The 14,401-nt window shown below is 51.1% G+C and overlaps 9 protein-coding genes across 9 annotated transcripts; 5 read left to right on the forward strand and 4 right to left on the reverse strand.

Moving 5' to 3' along the window:
* Window positions 1–125: 125 nt before the first annotated feature.
* Window positions 126–1,334, forward strand: PHATRDRAFT_31981 (predicted protein; the record flags this gene model as incomplete). Its single annotated transcript, XM_002176741.1, has 1 exon — window positions 126–1,334. The coding sequence occupies one exon, from the start codon at window positions 126–128 to the stop codon at window positions 1,332–1,334; it is 1,209 nt and encodes a 402-aa protein (XP_002176777.1).
* Window positions 1,335–2,790: 1,456 nt separating this feature from the next.
* Window positions 2,791–4,086, reverse strand: PHATRDRAFT_31982 (predicted protein; the record flags this gene model as incomplete). Its single annotated transcript, XM_002177249.1, has 1 exon — window positions 2,791–4,086. The coding sequence occupies one exon, from the start codon at window positions 4,084–4,086 to the stop codon at window positions 2,791–2,793; it is 1,296 nt and encodes a 431-aa protein (XP_002177285.1).
* A 259-nt stretch (window positions 4,087–4,345) lies between these two features.
* On the forward strand, window positions 4,346–5,812 carry PHATRDRAFT_42879 (predicted protein). The gene has a single exon (XM_002176742.1). It carries the CDS (start codon window positions 4,545–4,547, stop codon window positions 5,760–5,762), a length of 1,218 nt encoding a protein of 405 aa, XP_002176778.1. The 5' UTR covers window positions 4,346–4,544; the 3' UTR covers window positions 5,763–5,812.
* Window positions 5,813–6,156: 344 nt separating this feature from the next.
* On the forward strand, window positions 6,157–7,230 carry PHATRDRAFT_31984 (predicted protein; the record flags this gene model as incomplete). Its single annotated transcript, XM_002176743.1, has 1 exon — window positions 6,157–7,230. The coding sequence occupies one exon, from the start codon at window positions 6,157–6,159 to the stop codon at window positions 7,228–7,230; it is 1,074 nt and encodes a 357-aa protein (XP_002176779.1).
* A 35-nt stretch (window positions 7,231–7,265) lies between these two features.
* Window positions 7,266–8,118, reverse strand: PHATRDRAFT_42880 (predicted protein; the record flags this gene model as incomplete). The annotated part of the gene is made up of 2 exons (XM_002177250.1): window positions 7,266–7,910; window positions 8,005–8,118. The coding sequence occupies 2 exons, from the start codon at window positions 8,116–8,118 to the stop codon at window positions 7,449–7,451; spliced, it is 576 nt and encodes a 191-aa protein (XP_002177286.1). The 3' UTR covers window positions 7,266–7,448.
* A 520-nt stretch (window positions 8,119–8,638) lies between these two features.
* PHATRDRAFT_31986 (predicted protein) lies at window positions 8,639–9,823 on the forward strand (the record flags this gene model as incomplete). Its single annotated transcript, XM_002176744.1, has 1 exon — window positions 8,639–9,823. One exon carries the CDS (start codon window positions 8,639–8,641, stop codon window positions 9,821–9,823), a length of 1,185 nt encoding a protein of 394 aa, XP_002176780.1.
* Window positions 9,824–9,917: 94 nt separating this feature from the next.
* PHATRDRAFT_31987 (predicted protein) lies at window positions 9,918–10,793 on the reverse strand (the record flags this gene model as incomplete). The annotated part of the gene is made up of 1 exon (XM_002177251.1): window positions 9,918–10,793. The coding sequence occupies one exon, from the start codon at window positions 10,791–10,793 to the stop codon at window positions 9,918–9,920; it is 876 nt and encodes a 291-aa protein (XP_002177287.1).
* A 486-nt stretch (window positions 10,794–11,279) lies between these two features.
* PHATRDRAFT_42881 (predicted protein) lies at window positions 11,280–13,493 on the forward strand. The gene has a single exon (XM_002176745.1). The coding sequence runs from the start codon at window positions 11,341–11,343 to the stop codon at window positions 13,438–13,440; it is 2,100 nt and encodes a 699-aa protein (XP_002176781.1). The 5' UTR covers window positions 11,280–11,340; the 3' UTR covers window positions 13,441–13,493.
* Window positions 13,477–14,108, reverse strand: PHATRDRAFT_42882 (predicted protein). The gene has a single exon (XM_002177252.1). The coding sequence runs from the start codon at window positions 14,051–14,053 to the stop codon at window positions 13,616–13,618; it is 438 nt and encodes a 145-aa protein (XP_002177288.1). The 5' UTR covers window positions 14,054–14,108; the 3' UTR covers window positions 13,477–13,615.
* Between the last annotated feature and the right edge of the window lie 293 nt (window positions 14,109–14,401).

Raw genomic sequence — 14,401 nt, forward strand, 5'->3', positions numbered from 1 at the left:
TGAGACGCGAGGTTTATCAAAACAATCATCCCACTGCTTTGAATAGGCCAAGGACTATACAGAGTCGCCAGCAGCATTTGAGAACCACTATTATGATTTGTCGGCGTCGAACTCGTCTGCTGACCATGACGGCGCTTGGCATCGTGTCGTCCTCCCTGCTGACATTGCGGAGCAGCCACGGACTCGTGCTGGTTCCATTGCCACTGCGACCGTCATATAGCTCAAGCCACCGCTATCAAGATAGACATGCAACAACGTCCATGTCATCCTATCGAGGGGCGCCAGAAGACATTTATGGAGCTGTTCATCGAAAAGAATACGAAATGAAGAAGGTCAAGGCCCAGCACATGTCTACGACGGATCCTGTTCGAATGGCGATGGGGTACGCACAGGAATCGGTCTCGCCGATGAAGCTCGCCAAAGCCTTACGAAGAGTTTACGAGGATCCATCCAATCCAGCCAATCCCGACCATGTTCCTCTATCTGATGAAGAAAAGAAGCGCGCTCAGACACTGCAACAAGTTGGAATGGCCGATTTGGGAATGCGACGAGGTAGTTTCATTGTCGACATTAAGCGCAAGTCGTTGAGTCGACCAGGCGAAGTTTTTTGTAATTATGATGATGCTGGTATGGTAGCAGAGGCTATGGTACGCTTGGGAGCCGACGCCGTCTTTGTAAACACCGACTATCAGGCCTACGGCGGTGACATGACGGAATTGAAATCGGCTGTCAAGGCAGTTCGCGCCGTTTCAAAATCGGCGGCGGTCGTGATGAAAGATATTGTAGTGGATGAGATTCAATTGGGACTCGCGAAAGAGGCCGGTGCTGACGGAATCGTTCTTATGTCATCAGTGTTGGGGCCTACGCTCGAGAATTTCTTGAACCTGGCAACCATGATTGGTTTGGAGACGATCGTTGAGTGTCATACACACGATGAAGTACAGAGAGCCATCGACATCCTGGCACCCAATATTTTGGTCAACAACTACGATCGAGTTGCACAGGAACTTCACCCAGAGCAGGCAATTAAGCTTGCAGGTATGTTCCCTGGCTCTGGTGGACCCATTATTTGTTTGGCTGCGGGAGAGATCGAAACCACCGATCAAATGAAGCGCCATTTGGCGGTTGGGTACGACGGAGTTGTGGTCGGTAAAGCAGTCATGGGAAGTCCGGCAGCTCCCGAGTTCATTCGAGCGGTTCGGGATCGAACACTGCTACCAGCCGAATTCTCGGCTTGGGGTTTAGAAGACGTGGAGTTTGACATGGACGGAAATGTCATGTCTGGACCCAAGCGCGGCACTCCTCAAGATGGTGATGCCGACGTCTACCAATAAAAAAATGTTCAATTTTCTCACATGGTTTTACTGTTAGTGCCTCTTTTCTTCTGTACCATAATTCTCTTACTGTTCTGCTTTTGACTGAGCATCTGCTGGCGGAGCGCAAGAATAAGTGTACGAGTTACTCGAACTAGTTGTCTTGAGGGCTCGTTTTGGCAGCAGGAGTTAGTCATGGCGTCTAAGACCTCCAAACCATTAGGCTGTGTCAAGCCGAAGATGTATGTACACGCATCATGGGAAGGGAAGCTCTTGTGATGAAGAGCCTTTCGAGGAATATATGGAGGAAACAAGCATCTATCAAACGCTACCCGGCCGAGAAAGTAGACATCTTCTGTGCACTGCTCGAGTGCAACTTCGTCAAGTTTCCAGTGATTGAAAGGAGGCTTTGTAGTGAAAGAGCGATTCGTGGTTGAGCTTTCGGATTCCTTTGCATGAACAGTTGTGTATAATTTTCTTGAACTTGCCTTTGTTTTGTGGTTGATGTGTATTTGACCATTCCTTGTCAATAGCAAAGGTGCCTGTGCGACGAATTCTCTCACCAATGTTTTGTTGCGATCCATTTCGGCATTTTGTCCATCCTGCCCTTTTAGAGCCGCAGTACAGGGAAAGTTCCAGACCACTCGATCAAATGTTTCCTCACGTAGAGAGATCGGTAGACTTTCCTTGATTCGCGTCCCATCCACATTGTAGCAAATGGTAACCTTCAACGCCTCGAGCTCTTGGATGGTCTGAGCCATCCCGGGATAAATAGCAAGTAACGTTGACTGTGACTCATAACTTGTCGCCACAATCCGTGGCTGTACTGCAGATTGTGATAACGCTGAGAGCATGCGCGCAAGTGCGAGGCTGAATGTCAAATCGCCGTCGCCAATAGACAGTATCCGTCGAGTTGTCTCGCCGTATCCTAACGTCCCTATGCTTCCTTGTGTTTGCGCCGATCGCGGGCATTGTTCCGGCCGTTGATTGGGACACAGACGAACGAAATCCGTATCCAGGGCAACATCGAAGCAACCTATTTTGTAAGCACAAACGATGCAGTTGTCGGATCGGGCACAGTCGAGGGTTAATTGGGATGTGTAGAGATCGTGACACTCTCGAATGGGGATGCATTCTTCATCAGCTGCCTCGTTACGTTTCCTTCGCTTTGACATGCTGTATCAGATCGATGTAATTGCAGGTCGCTGCTATCTGTTATTTCAATGCATCGATGGTGTGTGTGACAGTAAATTCTGTGAGGAAATGTGTGCTCATTATTCTGTTGAGGTATATAATGATTATTTGTTTTGGAAAATGTCGAAATTAATGGACAATGCGTGTTATTTGTCGTTTGCGACGTTTTCCCACGGAGGATGATGTAGAGACAGGCTTGACTGTGAAGTAACGGTGCCATGCTCGTACACGGATAAGCCAATTATTTCACAGATAACAAGCAGCCCATTTTTTTCAAGCCTGTCTAAGAAATCGGGAGAATTTTTGCATTGATCATATATGGAGATTCAAAAGCAGTGATATCTCCGACGCGTTTGCCTGGTACAGGAAACACGCGGCAGCTTAAGCTCTTCCCCCACCGGGTAGCTAATCCCACTACATCCAACATCAACCCTTGCAGCTCCTGTATAGACGAATCGGCAGCAATGGGAACCGTGTCCACACCGACGCCACAAACGTGGCTAACACTGAGGAGATCCGATATGCGGATTGCATTCGAGTCGGCGAGTTCGGCTAATCGTCGGTCCTCACAGACAGGAAGCATGAGACCACAATATCCCGTTTGTAGAATTCCAGGTAACGACTGAATGCTAGTCGTAATGGCGGCGGCAGCCGCCAAAGATCCTGGTCCGCCAAAAGTCTGAACCTCGTCTAGTGTTTCGATAGCAGCTGCAACCGAACCTTGCAACGTTGGGTCCAAGGATGGATTTAGACTTGTATCCATCCCCAAGTACCGTATAGCTGATCCTGCGGATGTGTTGTAGTCACAAACGGCTTTCTCACATGCTTCCTGTAGAGGAGTAAGAGCCTTCGTCATGTCACGGGCAAACTCTGTCGGTATGTTGGCGATCGAGCGACAACGGCCAATAAGCTCGTGGGCCAGTGCTCCATTTTCCAGGCCAATTGCCACGGTCATTTCCGTACCGGGAGTCCGGAGTATCGTCGTAGCGGCCGGAAAGAAAGGAATCGGGCTTCCGTCACGATTGCAATTTGACGAGGCGACGCAGAATCGAAAGTTCGCGAGGCCGTTCGCTACGTGGGGACCGTGATCCAGTTTCGACAAGGCAATCACCGTTTCCGCGGCTGCTCGTGCCATTGCGACGTCGTTCGCTTCCAAACGAGCGGAACAGGATATCCGATGGGATTGTGAACAAATATTGATGCAGACGGGTAGTTCGTCCACCGTCCTCGCCGGGCCCAGGGCGCAGAATTCAATGTCGTGCTGTTCCAATAGACGGTCAATTTTAGCTATTGTTGTCCGTACCGTGATCGCGGTGTCACCGTTGGTTAAAGGCAAGAGCCATTCTCCGAATGGATTCGTAACTAGACGAGTCGTCTGAACTACGTATCCGTGTTCCTCTAGTACAGATTGTACATGCCTCAACACATCCGAAGCTTTTCGGATCGTACTCGTGAGACCGTCGCCGCCGGCTTTGGGACAGTGATTCAGATCTTCCGACTGCAAGGACACAAAGCACGTTACCGTCCGAACGCAAAAAAGATGCTTTAGATCTGCCGAACTACCACTGGTAGATGACATGCTGGGCATCGCTAGAGAGCTAGCAAGCTAGGAGAGTCTGGCGAGAATCTAAAACCGTCATGATTTCTCATTATCGGTACCATGCTGACGGTGAGCCGCAAAAACCAGTATTTGGTTGCGTTGGCGATGGCACGGTCTGTCCTCCGTACCCACCAGTACCGATGGTGAAAACGCATTTGTTTTGGGGGCGGTTTTCGGGGAATGGCGACGGCTGTACAGTCACCGTAAGCTCTCCCGACGACTAAGAAAATTAACAGTCAAGGCAACGGTTGAGGTGGAGGCCAGATAAAGTGCCGTGCGTAGCTGATATATACCTGATACCGTCCTACGGCTGACTGTGAAACGTTGGAACCGCATTACCTCGTGCGAGGCAAATAGGGAGAGTGTCGCTTGCCGATGGTATCTTGGACTCTCTCTCCTCAATTCTAAGAGCTGACTCCAGGTCTTTGGCTAATACCATGGACAGCTCCATAAAACAGATGCCTGACAAAAGTATAGTTGACAGGCAAGAATGGGAAACTGTCAGTATACTCTTTCCAACCAATTCCGGGCCAGATACCAATCTTTGCGATTACATCGGTTTTGATTGCAAGCGCTTGGGGGAGCGCTTTTTATTTCCGGAACAATACGACTCTGCCTCAAAAGAAGTCAGAGCTCGTTTAGCCATGGCACTCAAGATTGCGGCTGCGCACGCAAAAGTTCCCCTCGTGGAACGGGGATGGGACATGAAGAGGAAACAGATGCGCTTTGAGTGCTTTCGAAGCAGAGCTCGTGGGAACAAGCGGAAACTAGAAAAGAATGCATCCAGCCTTGAGAAGAAAACTCGCAGATCTTCCTCTAAACGTGCACCCAAGGGGAAACAGTGTGTCTTTCGTTTCCATGTGTATTGGCTACCAGAAGAGAAGCGATGGTGTCTGTTTGGAGGTACTCGCGGAAACTGCAACACCCATTGTTATCATTTACCAATGGAGCCGTCTGAGGTTCAAAAGAGACTTGCGTCCATTAACAGTAAGTACAACAATGCAAAAAGTGCTAGGGATGTAACAAAAGGAAACGCTCCGCCAACTGTGATTGGGCAATCTTTGGAGCTCCAAACTCAAGACACTGGGCGGGGGCAAATGGGAAATGATCACAAAGAGTTGACTGAGTTTCCGGCATGTCAGACAATTGATAGTTCTGCACAGTGTTCCTTACAAAAAATGAGATCTGGTCAATTATTTGGATCAAATTGTACCTGCGGGTCATCTCTTGTTACTGTTGTGCATGAGCTTGCAAGACCCTCTCAGCAACATGGAACGAATGATGGATTGGAGAGAGGAGAAGGTGGTTTCTGTGATGAAACTTTGGATTTTCCAGTGGACATGGAAGAATTGAATTACTTTCCAGAAAAAGTGGACGAGTCTCCTTACATGCACAATCTGCATCTCTACCAAGAAATGGCTAGGCTAGCCTCTTTTGATCAAGAAGCTGCAGAGTTAATGACAAAGCTCATGAGAGAAGCCTTAGAGAAGATGCGGATACACGTTGCGGAAAGGGCTGGTGATGCACATTTCACTGATTCAAGAATCAGAAAGGAACGGGAACGCCACGAGTTGAGGTCTAGCAGCTATGGTCCTTCAGAAGGTAGCATATCAAGTATATTGCCAAAAAAGAAACGAAAAGATCCCCCTATTTAACAAAGTGGCGCAAACAAATTGCATTCATATTTAATGTTAGAATCATCAAATGAAGCTGCAAACAATATTTTTCAACGATGGAGTCGACTCAGAGCTATTGTCATGCTGTGATGGCTGTCTTGCTAGCAACCAAAGATGCTACTATATTTGCTGCGCCAACATGTACAATTTCTCTCCACTTTCCTGTTTTTCACGTCCCGCACGACGACGCGCCGGACTGCCCCCTTTTTACTGGTTACTGGTAGGTTTGGGTTTTCATCCTGACTGCGCTAACAGTAAGTTGTTTTGAGGAGACTTGCGTCATCACTCCTGAAAACCGATGACCAAGATAAGGATAGAAATGGCATGACGCCATCGACATCTCCATAAGCACCGGCGGTAAACAGAAAGCGGTATGAGACCATCTGGTTTCAGCTTGGTGTTTGCGCAATTGTTTGTCGTTACTATTCGTGATGGCGGCATAGTGCACGGGTTATTAAAACCAATTTCGGCCAACCGAAGATGCTGTACGCTTTCAACAGCTCGACGGTCGTCCCGTAAAACCACAACGGTAGACATTCCGGGATGCAATGAGCAAGTCGCGGACACAGTAGATTCACAAGAATGTCGGTCGACGGTTCGAAGACAGTCCATCCTAGCAATTGGCTCCGCGGTGGCGACAGTCATGGGTTCCAGTGAGTGCCGGCCAGCGAGCGCGTACGACATTGGTAGGCGATTCCCTGCCGAGCTGGACGCCAGCGACAACGATGGCACGTTTATTGACGGTCGGCAACGAAAGCTGGAACAGTTGCAAGAGCAAGATCTGCAACGTGATTCTCCGCTCGTTTTGGGACCTCTGAGTAAATTGTTGAGTTCCGGTTTGTGGGGTTCCGCCTTGTGGTTTCTTTTGGGATCGCGATCGAATCCGCTCGTCACGCCCCTGGCCAACGTGCTCTATCGCGAAGATCAGCAGGAGTGGCTGAAAGATCGCAACGATGGACTCTTTGGTGATATTCCTTTGCCATTTTTGTTGGTATTGGCGGTCGTGTTTGTAGCCTTGGGTTTTGGGGCCGACGCCATGATCGTGGCCTTGTCGGAAGGCGATCGCAACATTAGTCTGCAGCTAGCGGGTGTGTCGTTAATTAGTGGTGGGGCGCTAGAGTTGGGCCGCATTGCGAGCGGCGAAAAGAAACCAACCCGCGAAGAATCTGATCGGGACGAGCTTCTGACGGAAGAGTTCGACATTTTTGCCGAAAAACGGCTTCTACAAGGAGGGAATTGTCACCGGACCGATGTGGTCCGATCCTTTCGAAGATACTATGCAAAATATCGTCAGCCCGACAATCCTGAATGCCCTTTATCGGATCTAGAAATAGAGCAGTTGCTGCGAAACTGGGGCCGGCCTAGAGGTCTCGAAATGAGTTCCGCTGGATTTTTCTCTGGCATCAGAATCAACAAAGATGCGGATGTCTTTGTCAGTAGGATATAGGAATGCTTTCACTGAAAGTAGCTACAATGCAAATAATTTTGAGGTAGTCTTTTAGTCTTACAAATGTACTCCACAGTTGCTATGTGCGCCGGCTACAACGCTCGACAGGTGATGCGTACAATCGACGTGCTACGATTGCGTCCAATCGGAAGGGAATCAAAGTTGCACACAAAGTACTTCTGCACTGGACGATTCCAATAGGATAAATTACGAGGTGTCTAGATTGCTCTAGCAACATTGTCGATCCGATTGCTGTACAGGTGTAGAGGCCAGGCCGCTCCAGGTTGATGAGGTACCGGTACCAGTTCTCGTTGGATCGGGGTGCGGTCGGGCAAGGGCGACATGTAGGTGAGAATACAGCGAGCGGTCCGTGGTAAATGAGGGTGAAGGATCCGCAGACCCCGGGGAATCAGGTATAAAAAGAAGACGGTCACGTTCGCGTAGAGATCCGTGGCGTCGAGTGCGTTGGTGCAATGAAACGAGACTTGCACGGCTGGATGGATGTGTCCCTGCTCCCGGGCTACACGCAAGGCGGCGTTCGCACATTCTACGCGTTCGTAATCTACATCTATTCCGATAAAGGAGACGATAGATTCGTTGGGGCGGGAAGAAACCCACGAACTCAATTGCGACCCGTTCGTTTGACTGAAAGCGGTCGCCCACTGAAGCAACACGCGACCCTGTGTGTTTGTTTCAGATGAAGCCAACTTTTCAATGAGACAAAGGACGAAGATCATAACCATCACAAACAGTAATAGTTCATCATTCACTCACGTCTCCACATCCGACATCGCCGACGAGGTCTCCAGGCTGCAGGGGAACCCAGGCAATGGCCTTGGCGATAACCGTATCGGGGGTACTCCAGAGCTTTTTCCGGGGTGCCAACATGAAGCTAGAACTCGTCGCGAGCGAGCGAAACCATACCGTTAGAGACGCTTAGCACTCGGTACTTGTATATTCCGGGAGAAAGTTTACGGATGCAAATAGTTCATCAGCATCTGGTTGACCACACTGTCAATGTTCTTTGGCGGGGAGAGAGATGCCATAGTACCGGCGTCATCCCAGTCCTTCGAGCTGTTTTCGAGTCCTGGATTGCGTCGTCGGAATAGTACAAGCAGACACGACACGGATAACTTTTAGTTAATATTAATTGATTCGTTTATCTGGCGTAACGCTTTTTTGGCGTTCGAGCTTGTTCGTTGTACATTTCCGCTTCACGACGCTACACAGTATGAAAGAACCATGGTCGCATATTTTTGAATAGTGACGGGTGCCGTATTGATTTACTACTTTACATCAGGACGTTTTCTACGGCGGATCCATCTATCTCACAGAAATCCAAGGTCCAATACGAATCCGTATTTTCTAGAAGGAATGAAACACCAACACCGTTTGTGACCTTGGAAGTATGCCTCCCAGCAACCGAATTCACACGTTGGACGATCTATCCCGAGCCGCCTCTCCGGTTGGTGATGGCGAGGATTGGGGCACCCTTCCAGCGGTAGATCCGGATTCCAACAAGACTCATGCCCCGTCAATCCCGTGCTTTCATCTACCCTCCTTACCCGGCGCGGAACAGGCCCGGAACATGCTCGAACGCGTCGTTCGCGAGTTTGCCCCCATCGTCCACCGCCGGGGCTACCACGTCCGCTCCGTCTCCGAGTTGTGCTGTTGCCACGATGGTCTCGACTTTGACAATACCGTTCCTCGACGCCGGAAACGACGTCGCGTGGCATCCAACGTGTGGGGGTACAACCAGACGACCTTTGCACGCGGACGGCCCCGTTCGCACACGATCCATTTGCGTCTCCGCCACGCCACGGCGCACCACCGTAGTCACGCGTACGAAGATGTCGCGGGGACGCTGGCGCACGAACTAGCGCATTGTGAACATAGTGCACATGATACGAAGTTTTATAAGCTCATGGACGAAATTCTGGACGAGCACGCGGCGTTGATGGCCTCGTGCTTAACGCGAGACGGGGGCCGAACACGTACGCCGGCGTTTGGGGGAACCGGGCAAGCGTTGGGTGGCAACAGCGGAATAGCGAACCTCACTGCCGCCCAAAATCGGCAACAACCTTTAGCAACGGTATCCAAGGGGTACAAGCTGGGTGGCGACGGCTGTTTTACGCAATGGATGACTCCTGCGGAAGCGGCGGTGGTGGCGGCTGAAGCGAGACGCCGGCAACAGCAGCTGCGTCTCCGAGGGGATCGCTGTTGTAGGCCTTGTACAATTGAGATTTTTGAGGGTGGTGAAGAAACAGAGAACGAAGAAGATCGAAAGCCAGCGTCTTTGGAATCATCAAAGAAGCGACCTCTGGTGAATGTGCCTACCAACGCGTTGCGACCATTTCGCAGAAGCCTTACGAAGCCGGCTCCTCCACAGGAGGTGATTGATCTCACAAAAGAGTGTGAAGACAGTGCTAGCAAAGATTTTCCTACCCTTACAGCTCCGAAGATGGCAGAAACCTCCATTGGCGGGAAACAACCGACAGCCACATGGTCCTGTGGCGCGTGTACATTTACGAATAAACCAAAGGCTCTCGCTTGTTCAATTTGTCAGACGAAACGTGGGTCACTCACAGGGTAGTATGGCTACAGCACTAGTGTTTGAAACGATTGTAAAAACATCCTTTCCCGGAATTCTAGTAAAAAAGGGACTGTACTTTCTGTTATACTGTTTGTTAGCGCAGAGGAACCACATCCCCATCCATATCCAAAAAGACACACGACTCGGCTACCCCGAACTTGTCCACAATCATTTCCGCCACGTCTACTTGGTGATCTCCTTGAATAATAATTTCCTTGGTGCCCACGGCGGTTTCCTTTACGGATGAGCTTCCCGCGAATCGTTTGGAGAACATTTTGGACGCGTCCTTGAGTTTGATTCCGGGCACCGTCTCCATGCCTTGAATGACCGTCAAGTGACGCCTTTTTCTCTGTGATATTTTCTGGACGACGACCCGCGTGGCTACGGTTCCCTCGCTCACTTTCTTGGCGGCGGCTCCGCGACGCTTCTTGTTCTTTTGGTTACTATCACTCGTCACGTCGGCACCATCCGCTGGCACCCGATTGTCGTCGTCGTCAGCGTCGTCGTCGTTCGACTCTTCGTCGTCGTCATAGTCCGCAGAATCACTGTAGTACGGATCACTCGGTTCGGGTCCGTACTTTTTCGTCAAGGCCAAAAAGAGCTTATCCTCCTTGCCCGCATACTTTTCCAACAGAGCCGGTACGGAATCGACCTTGTCCGGAACGTATTGTTCGTAAAAGGCCGTCAACCGATCGGCCGTCGTCCAGGGGTGTGCGGGTCGGGCCGGCGTGGGGACGTCGGTGGTGGGTTTCACAGATGCGGGTGCCGTAACGACGGTCCCGCGTCGTTCCGCGAGGAGTGCACGTAGCTCGGGATGGTGACGAGCCAACCAGGGATCGCAGTGTGTTTCAAAGTCCGGACCGTACGGACAGTACTCCGGGGGCATGCCGCAGGCACCACAGTAAACAACTGAACGCCGCGGCAGCAAATTGCTGTCGTTGTCCTCGGGAATGGCCACGGTTTCGCTCATGAAGAATAGTGTGAGTTATAGGAGTAGATAGAAATAGAAAGAGCGAGTGTGTATGTTTGGTTTTCTGTGCGTCGGGCGGGCTGCTGTTACGGTGGAGATTGTCTCGAGCGAGATGATTGACAATCAGAGGTTTGGTTGTGAGTGTTTTGGGTTGCCTTGGAAGAGAGACACGTCGAAAAGCAAGGGAACAACAACACCCTTGACTGTGAATGTCTCTCTCTACTGCTAGCTAGAGAGAGCGAGGGGTATGGCAGGAGAGGTCTTTCGTTTCCACAAAGTACGGTCTGACCGTCCACATCACTGGGTGTGGTTAGCGAATGAACGGTTTTCGGTAGTTTGGATTCGACTTAGCATCCACGACTTCGCAAGTCGCGGTTCGCACAAGGGAAAGCGTTAAGGATCACCGTCCATCCGCAATCCGGCTCGTTCCTTATTTGGCCGATCCGGATGTTTTGTATTCTTTCGCAGAACTGTTCCGGTTGGTACCTTGACAACCGACTGCATAAAACAAGAGCAACTAACAACAGTTCGGGCTGGAGTGAATGTCATGTGGAAGATTCGAATCGTCGACGATCCTTTGGACGTGGCGGGACGGAATGATGCCACAGGAGTATTGCTTCTACAAAACAAGCTTGCGCACGCCACAATCTCGTTACTCGATCTTTTTCCGGACGTTCCAGAAGTGTCCGGCGAACGGATTGTCCAAACGGCGTTGGCCGACTTTGTGTCGAGGCAGTGGACTCGGGATTTACATCTCGTACACACGCACCACGAGCAGGGCTGTACCTTTGTGGTCGAGGCTTTGGAGAAGACGACGCTCCATACCCGCCATCGGAATCGAAGGAACCGATCCGTATCCCCGCACTGGACTCCGTACATGCTGGAACGCACCGATATTTGGTGTACTCCGACGGGTGTCTTGCACGTGTGGGTGCGGGTACTGGCCTACAACAACGACCCCACCGTCGTAGCGGGTGATCATCCCAGTCCGGTCCGAAGAGATTGCGCATCCGACATCTTTCGGCACGGGCAAACGTGTGCCGTACGCACCATACTGGCGTCAGTCGTACCCGCCGACACTGCCACATTCGTAGACGCTGCCCAAAGGCACGTTGCCACGGCGATGTGGCAGGAACGGCTGCGCGTACAGTTACGAGCCCACAACGCTGTGGCGTTTGTCGCCGACGGGTCCATCCTGCCACGCAAAAGCGGGGCCAGTCACGCTCCGATGGCCAGTCCTCCCGCTATTCCCTTTGCCGCACCCGTCGATAGTCCACTCCGACGAGACGTCTCGGTTGATCTCGGCCCGTGGAAGACGTATCTATCCAAACCAACGCTTGCAGCCACGCCCGGTACTTGGCTTGTCGAAGAGACGGATACAATCCTAACAATGACTGGTTTGCTGATTCCCCGGGGTGTTTCACTCATTGTGGGTGGCGGTTACCACGGCAAGTCGACGATTCTCCGATGCGTTGCCGCAGGCGTGTACAACAAAATTCCCGGTGACGGTCGTGAGTTTTGTGTCACCGTAGACGACGCCGTCACGGTGCGAGCCGAAGACGGGCGCTACGTGAACCGATGCAACGTGAGTGCTTTTATTGCCAATTTACCCGTCCTACCAAATAGTGCGTCCGATACAGTAAATATAACCAAGTCCTTTTCGACTGGTGAGGCATCGGGTTCCACCTCGCAGGCGGCCAACGTGGTGGAAGCGATGGAAATGGGAGCTTCGGCTTTTTTGGTGGATGAGGATGTGAGCGCGGCCAATTTTATGGCACGAGACGGAAGGATGCGGGCACTGGTCATGGACGAGTCCATCACGCCACTGTTGTACCGCGTAAATGGGCTGTACCAGAAACACGGCATCTCTTCCGTTGTGGTGGTGGGTGGTGTTGGTGATTGGCTGGACGTGCCCGACGCCGTCATTCTCATGGACAAGTACGTGTGTCACGATGCGACCCAAAAAGCTCGATCGGTCAGTCGGCAGTTTTCGCATGGACACGTGCAGTATGGTGGACGAGGGGTGGTTCATCGACTAAATTGGGAAAGTACAGGAACCCCCAATCCACGCAGGCCCACCGACGCATGGAGCCAAAAATTCGACCGCCAATCCACCGTTATTTCCTTATTGGACGGTGTTCAATCACTTGTTTTGCATCATGCTGAGGAAGATCAGGCTATTACAAATGACGAGGAGGAAGAAGAAGAAGCTATGATTGATTTGTCACGTTGTGAGCAACTGCTAGGGAAAAAACCTCAGCTGTACGGATGTGGTCTTTGCGTAGTTTGGTTGCTAGAAGCATCCCGCCAATACCCAAATCTAGGTTTGTCCGATCTTTTGCACAAGATGGATTCAGCCATTGACACGGAGGGACTATTCAATGTAGTCTCGGCGGTCGGTGAGACCAATACTTCGTTACAGTCCGAATCGCTTCCGGCGAACGTGGGACTGCTGATCGAAACGTTGGGGTGCGCGTTTCGGCCGCGTCGGTTCGAAGTAGGCCAAGCATTAACTCGTCTCCGTGGTATTCAACTGGAAGAGCTACCGGTAGAAGAAGATCTAGTGGAAAAGGCGGCAAGAGAGGAAGAAGCGAGGAAAAGGCAAAGGCTGCGGGAGATATGGGAAGCCCGACGCCAAAAAGGATAAACCCAATGCGCCACATATTTCTAAAGGAAAAGAAGTACTGAAAATGTGTATTCAAGTATTGTTACTTTGCTGTAGCTTAGGGTTGTTGTGATCTGCCGTCGGGATGTGTAAACGTGATTGTCCTACTTCATGGAACGTGTCAGGATGATTTGGCATGTGATGGTGGGTACCTTATTTAGAGCTTGCTCCACTTATTCCCATCTGCCCACTGGATGCCATCCCCGGTCCAAGATCCCTCGATATTCCTAGGACCGCCTTTGCCAGAGAAGTCCACGGTAATTTTGTCACCGGCTATCTCACCGACCACTTTATACTTCTTGGTCTTTTCGCCTTTATTGCAACCAGGCGTGCCGTCTCTGAGGGAAATGGAGGCCGAAGCGCCGCTTGCCGTAATGAGGCGTTCGCAGCCCGGATGTTTGGGGTCGTTGTAGAAGCCGGAGTATTTGTCGGAAAAGCTCACGGCGTCAGCGACCAACGGAGTTGTCGCGACGGCACCGGCGATCGCCGCGGCGGCTGCCGCGTGGCGCAATTGCTTGGGGATGACCCAGGCACATGCGGGGCCTGCCAACAAGGCGATGGTGCAAACGAACAGAGTAGTTGTGAATGATTTCATGATTCCAAAAAAAGCAAGTAACGGCTAAACGAATACGTCGAAGATTCGGGAGGATTCTCGATTTGTGAACATTGGAAGGGTAGAGAGCATTCCACTCCCGCCGGATCAATAAGGCAGAAATGCGAAGCCAAAGTATTCCATCGTCCATCTCAGTGCATCGAAGAAGATCGAGGATCATTCTTGCCACGTGCGCCACCCACCACGAATAATTTGTGCGAAGGAAGGACTGCCTGACGCGACAAAATTGCTTGTGCCACGGGTTCCCTTCCGTGCTTGCGATGCCGAGCTTCACAGTCACCAGATCGACTTACGCGAATTTCATGAATGAATTGACGCGGCACGACTCAA

Source organism: Phaeodactylum tricornutum, chromosome 1 (assembly GCF_000150955.2).
Source record: "Phaeodactylum tricornutum CCAP 1055/1 chromosome 1, whole genome shotgun sequence".
NCBI classification, from domain to species: domain Eukaryota; phylum Bacillariophyta; class Bacillariophyceae; order Surirellales; family Neidiaceae; genus Phaeodactylum; species Phaeodactylum tricornutum.

Bases quoted from the DNA above. Each gene is read 5' to 3' on its own strand.
- PHATRDRAFT_42879 (XM_002176742.1), top strand. From the start codon at position 4,545: ATGGACAGCTCCATAAAACAGATGCCTGACAAAAGTATAGTTGACAGG.
- PHATRDRAFT_42881 (XM_002176745.1), top strand. From the start codon at position 11,341: ATGTGGAAGATTCGAATCGTCGACGATCCTTTGGACGTGGCGGGACGG.
- PHATRDRAFT_42882 (XM_002177252.1), bottom strand. From the start codon at position 14,053: ATGAAATCATTCACAACTACTCTGTTCGTTTGCACCATCGCCTTGTTG.